Raw genomic sequence first — 10,000 nt, 5'->3', positions numbered from 1 at the left:
CTCAGTTGTCTGCTCCTGTGTCATAGATGACTAAAGTTCGATACGCCGGTGCACACAGTATGCATAAAGCATATTAAGTGCGTATATATGTTTATGCATTTGTCTGTATGTGAGTGCATCTGCGTGTATGTGTATGTGTGTATGCGTGTGTTTGTGCATGCGTATGCTGCTCTCCTCTTTGGTCTGCCATTAACACCACCACATCTCACGCGCTGCTTTCGATATGGTTGTTGTTTTTCGTCTCTAGTTGAGCCTGCATCTTTGTTAACATAGCTTGCATCCGTTGTATCTGTAAAGATTCAACAGAAAGAAAAAATATAAAAAGGGGTTTTCTTTTAGTAAAATAATTCTTTAATAATTACAGAATGAAAGATAAATATTAGCCATTTAAAAACACACACACACACACACACACAAAAAAAAAACTGTCAACTTCACTTGATCATTTCTTATTTGATGTCAAAATTTTCATCACTGCAACCTGGTCACTGACACAATTTCACAGCAATTGGTCTGAGATGAGACTATAGGTCAGTATACACATACACCTCAAAAATAAATAGACACTGCTCATTAGTATGATGCCCCAAGAGGAGTAAATCATTAAAAACTAGACAAGACATGTCTATTAAATACTAGATTAAGTATTTTAAAGCATCAAATGATACTATTTTGTTTAGAAATAAGTCTTTCAAAAATGATGGTGTCTATTTATTTTCGAGGTGTCTGGGTATATACAGGCTTTAGAGTTCTGAATATATTTTGTCTCCTTCTCATCTCCACGGTTCAGTGATTCTGGCTGTCATCATCTGGTGCTCACAGAAGGTCAGTTCATTTGGCTTTTGGTTGAAATTCATGTACCCTCTTTTTCTCCCTTCTCTCAGAGTAAGGGCTGTTGTGGGGACGAGGGCTCCTTTGGCATTATACTGCACAGCAGAATATATATATATATATATATATATATATCCATCCATGCATATACACACATATTAGTGCATCATGTTCAAATACATATTATGTGTGTGTGTGTGTGGCTGTATAAATGTTTACATTGTGCACTGAGCTATAAACAGTGATGGTTGGTGATATTTTTCCTGTAAACAAATCATCTGCTAGCTCTGCGCTTTCAAATATGAGTGGAATAAATAGTCCATTAATTAAAAAAAAACAGGTAAAGGTTAGTGACAAGTAGAACATCCAGCTGCAAAACAATGTAATCATCTGATCCATGCTAGCATAGAAACATAGGTATAAAATTAATCATCATTATTTAACCTCCATTTTCCATGCTGATATATATATACACAAACACACACACACACATATATACATACGCAAACACACACACATATATATATATATAATGAGGGGTATGTTTTCATACAATACACTTTACCAGAAGTTTTTGACTCAGGCCCAACAGAACTTTCCACTCCTAAGTTCTTGTTTTATTAACCAAGTAACCAAAGCAAAGATGATACTGTGTAGACTGAGATATCCCTGTTAACAAGCCCCCTGATATTTAAACTAGTGTTAACATTTATAGCATGCAAATCAGTAGCTCCAGAAAACTGGAGCTACTGCAATTGTCAGGTATATAAACAGATTGGCTGATTGTTCATATATCTATCTATCTATATATATATATATATATAAATACATCATATAGTATATACCTGTTAGCTTACCAGTAAAGCATGTTCACTTTCATACACACACACACACATGCATCGATAGATAGATATATAGGCACAAACACAGTTAAGAAGTTCAGTCCCTTGTGTGGCTCCTTGAGCAAGTTTCATCTCCTATAGCCCTAGGCTGACCAAAGCCTTCTAAGCGCATTTTGTAGATGGGAACTGAAAGAAGCCTATCTTTGTATATGTGTGTGTATGTGCATGAGTGTATGTGTGTGTGTGTGTGTGTGTACGTGTCTAAGAGTTTGTTTACATTTGTGTGCTGTGTGAAAGTCATTATGTGTTGTGCTGTTGGTCACTGCTCTTGTAAACAAATTGTTTACTTGCAGCTTGTGTTTGTAGATATGAGAGATACGAGTTCCTTTACCTGACAAACAGGTAAAAGTTACGAACAGAAAGAGAACACGGTTGTATAAACAATGCCTTGATAATATATCCATCTGACTCATGCAAGCACAGAAAAAATAGATGTTAAAAATGAATGAATAAACAAACAGTATATAAAAGAATTCTCTTGAGACATTCATCAAAAGCCCTCTTGATACTCAGAGTTCTACATTCAAAGTAGCATCACCATATTCCTATGAACTGGTAACAAAAAGAATATATACTGTCATATATTCTTTGAGGTAATTTATTGTAAGTACAGAGTATATGACCTCTTCATTTACTGTATTCACGGCAGTAAAAAACCCAAACAAATAACCCCCAGTTAATAGCTTCTGTTTATATATATATATACATATATATATATATATATATATATATTTACACACGTGCTGTTGGTGATTTCTTTCCCATCTTTGGACTTTTCCCTTTCTCCTTTCCAACAATGAGCGATGCTTGAAACGTTAGAAGTTCTCTCTTTTTACAGAGCGTCAAACTAATACATTCCTTGTGCACATCTTCGTTGTCTGCTGTTGTTAATTTTATTGTTCATTTATTTGAATTGACTATATAAGTATATATATAAAACAAACTTATTTTATTCTGCATGGGGAGAAATATAGGAAAAAGAAGTTGAAAATGCACTTGGAGTCTTTCGGATGGTTTATTGTTAAAGGTTTAACTGGTTTCACAGATTTTTCTGATTTTCAAAAGTTGATTGAGATAGAAAGATGGGGGAAGTGGTGATAGGGAAGGCTATGCCACAACTGTCCAGCTTACTTTTAGTTCAGTACATGTTTATTGTACTTTTAGAAGAAAAGGGGTGACAGTGATTTCGGAATATTGGTTTGCTTGTCTTCATTTGACAGTCTGATGAAGGCTGAGCAGGTTGAAGCATTGAAGTCTCTAAAAACACTATTCTTGTTAAAGAATAATATATATATATATATATTTATATATATATATATATATATATATATATATATATATATATATATATGTATATGTATGTATGTATATATTTAATATAGTTATTTGAGAAGGAAAATAAAGAGAAATTAAGTCTGAAAGTTACAGGAGACCAATAAGTCAACAGTTCAAACAGTAAGAACAAAAAAATGTAGATTCACTAACATTCAATAGAATAACTAACAGAAACATAGCAGAATTACTTCATGTACCAAAGAGACATGCTTAAAATTGAATGAGACAAAGGCAGGAAACAATAAAAACAAAAATAATTAAATAAATGAATAAATAAAAAGGAAGAAAAAAAAACAGAGCAGAGAAGAATGAAGTCCCATTTCTTATGTGAGGTTTATAAAAACTTAATAATAGAAACTAAGTTTTAAACAGATGCAGTGGAAGTCTGTCAGTGAGGATAAGAAAATAACTTCAAGTGGAGAATGTAGCTGAGTGCTACTTACGAAGAATGATACCAGTAACATGCACTGATTTCACTCATCTGCACATACATACATATACATACATACATACATACATATATATAAGATGGAAAAAGTTGCCAGCAGACAGCTACAGGACTTGAAGCTGTATTCCTCAGATACTGGCTTGAGTACTACTCTACCATTAAACTAAACAGCCCACTGACAACAATCACTGTCAATTCTAACTACTGAAAATTGAGATTGAGCGAGCTTTTGCCCTTTTGCTCGTTATGGGGACGTAAACACACCAACATCGGTTGTCAAGCAATGGGGGAGGGTGAGCAAATATGGATACACAAACTTATACATACATACATATATATATATATATATATATATATATATATACATACACAACAGGCTTCTTTCAGTTTCTGTCTACCAAATCCACTCACATGGCTTTGGTCGGCCTGAGGCTATAGTAGAAGACACTTGTCCAAGGTGCCACACAGTAGGACTGAACCTGCAACCATGTGGTTGGGATGCAAGCTTCTTACCACACAGCCACTCCTGCGCCTGTATACACACCTATCGCTTAACAACCGATGCTGGTGTGTTTATGTCCCTGTAACTGAGCAGTTCGGCGAAAGACGCCAATAGAATAAGTACTAGGCTTACAAAGAATAAGTCCTGGGGCTGATTTCTTTGACTAAAAAAAAACCCTTTAAGGCGGTGCTCCAGCATGGCCGCAGTCAATTGACTCAAACAAGTAAAAGATTAAAAGAATATGGGAAGTGCAACTGTCACTAGTTTTAAATGAGTTTCTATCAAAGATTTTCCTTTTGTTGCGAGTTGACTGGCAAATGCTTGACTGTTAAGGCTACAAACTGCTCACCTAACACACACATGCGCACAATACACATCTAACTCATGCACGCACACTAAATCATGTACATACATACACACACACACACACAACACAATACCAGTGAAATACTGCAACAGATTAGTCCCTGTTGGTTCAGTAATAAAAGCTTCGGATCTTTTTTAAAACGGGGGCCACATTTTTCATTAATGTTTTACGTAGTGTTTTTGGTACGGAAAGACTTTCAAACTTCGTATACTTATCTATTTTGTGTTATAGAACAGAAAAATATTTTTGTATTCGAATTTATTTCATGTAAAAAATTGTCTTATTTCGATAATTTCAACCAATCACTGACGTCCACTCAGCCGATATACATTAAGTGCCGACTACATAAACAAACGATTCTTCGTTTTATTTGCTTTTTTCATTTTAAATTTGCTTTAACCCTAACCCTAACCCTAACTCTAACCCTAACCCTAACCCTAACCCTAGGGTTAGGGTTAGGGTTAGAGTTAGGGTTAGGGTTAGGGTTAATTGTTTCAGAATCGTTTGTTTATGTAGTCGGCGCTTAATGTATATCGGCTGAATGTACGTCAGTGATTGGTTGAAATTACAGAAATACGACAACTTTAACATGGAATAATTTATGGATTTCTTTTTTTTTTAAGAAGACTAAGAGAAAAAGATGTTTTATATGACACATTCTACCAGTGTTCCAAGTTTCAAAGTGTTTCGTTAATGAAAAATGTGGCCCTCGTTTTAAAAAAGATCCGACTTGCTTCTCAGTTGATGATTGTCTAAACTGCAATTCACAGAGCCAGAAGATAACCTGCAGCAGTTTGTTTTATGCTTCTATGAACAGAAAATGTATTAGAAATAACAAGGTTGGTGAATGTGTGTGTGTGTGTAGTAGTAGTAGCAGCAGTAGTAGTTGTAGTAGTAGTAGTAGTTGTGTGTATGTAGCTATCTATTTATCTAAGTATCTGCATATATGTAAGTATGCCTGAATATATATGTGTGTGTGTGTGTGTGTGTGTAAGCACATATATAATGTATAGATTTATGTATATCTATGTACATATGTGTGCATGAATTTGTGTGTGTGTGTATATATGTATGTATGTATATATATATATATGTGTATATATGTATATATATATATATATATACATATATATATACATACATATATATATAATACATATACATACTTAGCTATACAGTATATATATATATATATATATTTATATCTATACATGCGCACACATATATATCTATGTATGTATTTGTATATATATACATATATATATACATATATATATATATGTATGTATGTTTTATGTATATATGCATGTATGCAAGTATGTATACATGCATATATATGAAGGCCGAGTGTCAGTCGCATATATTTGGCATGTGAGAAACTTCTTTCTAAATTAGTTTTTGAACCTTGAACTTTTATTATTTGAATGATAAATTCATTCTCTGAACTTTAAATATGTCTTTCTCAATTCTATCTCCTCACAGGGCACAGGCACAGTAAGAAGTTTACTTCCCAACCACAGGCTTTTAGGTTCAGTCCCACAGCATGGCATCTTGGACAAGGGTCTTCTACTATAGCACTGAGCCCAGCCAAAACCTTGTAAGTTGATTTAGTTGACATTTTTTTTTTGCATGATGTAATCGGTGTAGTCATAAAAAAACATGTTTGAAACAGCTGTAGTGAAGCTCAACCCATTTGTGTTTTTCCTGAATGAAAACACTACATCTGTATACTTATATAAATGTGTATATTAATTTGTTCACATGCGTGTATATGTAACTGTTAGGTCATGTCTGTATATACATTGATATAGGTGTGTGTGTGTCTGTATACAATGTATACACGGATATGCTAATCCTGATTCTGACTTGGTGGTGTCCTTATAATTAAAATACCTTGATTCAAATGATATATATATATATATATATATATATATGTATATATATATATATATATATACACGTACATATATAACAAGGGCAGTAAGAAGCACCAGCTTTGCTAAAAATAGGAGTAAAAAATACTCCAAAGCCACAAGAATTAGATGCAGTGTAGTTTAAACTTCATTCGTTGGGTTTTTTTTTAAAGGGAGAATTTCAGCTGCTATTTCTAGCAGGCTGAGTGATTTTTTGGAAGCATCAGCAGAATAGTGGGGTTTGGTGAATGAGAGCGGAGGGTCTCAGACCCTTCTTTTCAAATGCTAATATACAAAACTCAAGGGGTGAAAGATACCCGATAGATATTAGAGAGAGAGAGAGACAGAGACAGACAGACAGACAGACAGAGTAAGTGAGTGAGAGTAAATGGGAGAAAGAGAGAGAGAATTTTATCACTTGGAGAGAGAAGTAGCAAAACATTATCATCATCATCATAATCCTAATTATTGTCATCATCCACATTATCGTCATCATCATCATCAACAAAAACAGAAGATCAACAATTTCATGCAAGGGCAGCAGCTAAATAAATACTGGTTTTCTGATTATACATACATATATATATATATATATATATATATATATATATGTATATGTATATGTATATATATATGTATATGTATATATATATGTATATGTATATATATATGTATATGTATATATATATGTATATGTATATATATATGTATATGTATATATATATGTATATGTATATATATATGTATATGTATATATATATGTATATGTATATATATATGTATATGTATATATATATGTATATGTATATATATATGTATATGTATATATATATGTATATGTATATATATATGTATATGTATATATATATGTATATGTATATATGTATATGTATATATATATGTATATGTATATATATATGTATATGTATATATATATGTATATGTATATATATATGTATATGTATATCTATATATATGTATATGTATATATATATGTATATATATATATATATATATATGTATATGTATATATATATGTATATGTATATATATATGTATATGTATATATATATGTATATATATATATATATATATATATGTATATGTATATATATATGTATATATATATATATATATATGTATATGTATATATATATGTATATGTATATATATATGTATATGTATATGTATATATATATGTATATGTATATATATATATATATATGTATATGTATATATATATATATATGTATATGTATATATATATATATATATATATGTATATGTATATATATATATATATATATATGTATATGTATATATATGTATATGTATATATATATATATGTATATATATATATATATATATATATATATATATATATGTATGTATGTATATATATACAAACACACAGACATACATAATACATTTTCGATCCTTACAACATACAAGGAAACAGTTGATTTGTAAAGAAATGGCCAGTCTTAACCTCTTTATTGCTTTATTATAACTAAACATTTTATTTTATTCTGCGTTTTATTCTTTAGTTTGTCCAATACTTTCTTCCTTAAATTCTGACCATTAGACAGAATAGAAATTTACAGTCGATATTATTTTTTTTTATATTTATGTGTTTTGTATTTTGATTGTAATTGTATCTTGTCTGCCTGCCATGGTGTCTATGGTTTTAGTTTCATCTGTGAATGGCTGGGAATGACACATCACTTTGGGTGTACATTATCAAACTAATCCCTTTGTCTGTTCTTGTTTGTCCCCTCTATGTTTAGTCCCCTGTGGGCAATGAAGAAATATATATATATATATATATATATATATATATATATATATATGCGAGGGAAAGTCAAAAATTCTCTGCACTTTCCCCATAACATATCCGTATTATTGTCACACTGCCTTCTGCGCATGCATACTTATAGTTGGTACTATTGTGGTCATGTGATTGAAGTTTAAGCCCGATTGCACCACTTTTCTTTCTGGCTTGATACAGTGTAAGCATGGCCACTCCACTAGCAAAGTATATATATATATATATATATATATATATATATATATATACATATATATATATATCAAGTTAAAGGGTAGAGAAAACAACACCCAAGAAGAGGTGTGTGTGTGTGTGTGTGTGTGTGTGGGAATGTATGTATATTTGCATATAGGAAACAGTAAACAAATGACAAATCTATGGAAATAAATAAAACAAGCAAATTAAACAAACACAAAAGTATATATATATATATATATATATATATATATATATATATATATATATATATAAGAAATAAAAAATAAACAAACAAAACTCAGAGTAGGAGGAAGAGGGAGGGAAAGAGAGGCATGAATGAGAGAGAAAAAGAGAGAGAAGAGATATGTGAGGAGGTTGTGCTGAGAAGAAATGGAAAGAGTGAATAATCCTAAAAGATGCCAGCAATGTGTAACATCGATAAGCCATGGTGAAGTGCTGTAGTGAGAATGGTGAATGGTGACGGCGGTGCAGATGGCGGTGCAGATGGCGGTGCAGAAATGTGTGCATGTGTGTAAACGTATATGTATGTATGTGCATGTGCAAATATATTTATATATATATATATATTTGCACACACAGATACACACTCATATATATGCACACTCATATACAAATTACATGCATTTACACACACACACACACACACACACACATATATATATATATATATACATGGATACCCTTGGTATTAAGACAGGCATCCAGCTGTAGAAACCATGCCAAATCATTCTGGAGTCAGGTGCAGCTCCCCAACTTGCCAGCTTGGGCCACACCATCCAACCCATGCCAGCATGGACAACATAATTAAATAATGATGATATGTGTGTGTGTGTATAAATATATATATATCTATATATATATATATATATGTGTGTATGTATGTATGAATGTATGCATTTGTTGCTATCAGTAGTGTTGTCTATTCTGCACTTCACATAGTTGGTCCTTAATGCCTGTCTCTATCTTCAGGTCACTCCTCCTCATTTATAGCCATCGGTCTTCTGTATCTGTCTTGGCATCCACATCTCTTGTAAACTGACTGTACATTTTCTTTTCCTTCCATGTTTATTATTATTATTATTATTATTATTATTATTTCTATTATTATCATCATTATTATTATAAAGTAATTCAAAATGGTAAAACAAGACAACAAAATTTCAATGATGATAAAAAAGGTAAAAATAAATGAATAAAAGAACTTCTTTGCAGCTATATATTTAAGTGAAGATAGGTCAGATGGTATGGCACAACCACTGGTTAGCTGGTATGACATAGATATATCCAGTGGAAAGATGGTATGGACAAAAGCAATGGTCAATTTGTGTAACGCACACACTGGTTAGATGGTATGACAAAGCTACTTGTGAGGTGGTATGGAGAAGCCACAGATGGTATGACAGCCACAATCACAGACAGTATAACAAAACCACTCATCAGTTGGTATGACAAAACCACTTGTCAGATGGTATGGTGAAGCCACAACCACAGATGGTATAACACATAACCACAACAACAGCCACAACCAATGGATAGATGGTATGGCACATAGCCACAACCATTGGTTAGATGCTATGACCCCTAACCAGTGGTTAGATAGTATGACACAGCCACAAGCATTGGTCAGATGGTTTGACACATACTACCACTGGTT

General features: G+C 32.0%; 1 protein-coding gene across 21 annotated transcripts in view; it reads right to left on the bottom strand.

Annotated features, from left to right (window-relative positions):
* Positions 1 to 10,000, bottom strand: part of LOC106880702 (septin-5) — a 129,408-nt gene that overhangs the window by 248 nt on the left and 119,160 nt on the right. For all 21 annotated transcript variants that reach the window (XM_089342935.1, XM_089342927.1, XM_089342922.1 and 18 more), the window contains one exon: positions 1 to 289. This exon is cut by the window's left edge. In XM_089342935.1, the coding sequence (XP_089199061.1) occupies positions 206 to 289 (84 nt within the window). In that variant the 3' untranslated portion in view covers positions 1 to 205. The remainder of the gene's footprint in view (positions 290 to 10,000) is intronic.

This window comes from Octopus bimaculoides, chromosome 26 (assembly GCF_046866305.1).
Source record: "Octopus bimaculoides isolate indiv1 chromosome 26, ASM4686630v1, whole genome shotgun sequence".
NCBI classification, from domain to species: Eukaryota; Metazoa; Mollusca; class Cephalopoda; order Octopoda; family Octopodidae; genus Octopus; species Octopus bimaculoides.
This window is presented reverse-complemented; position numbering and strand designations above follow the sequence as displayed.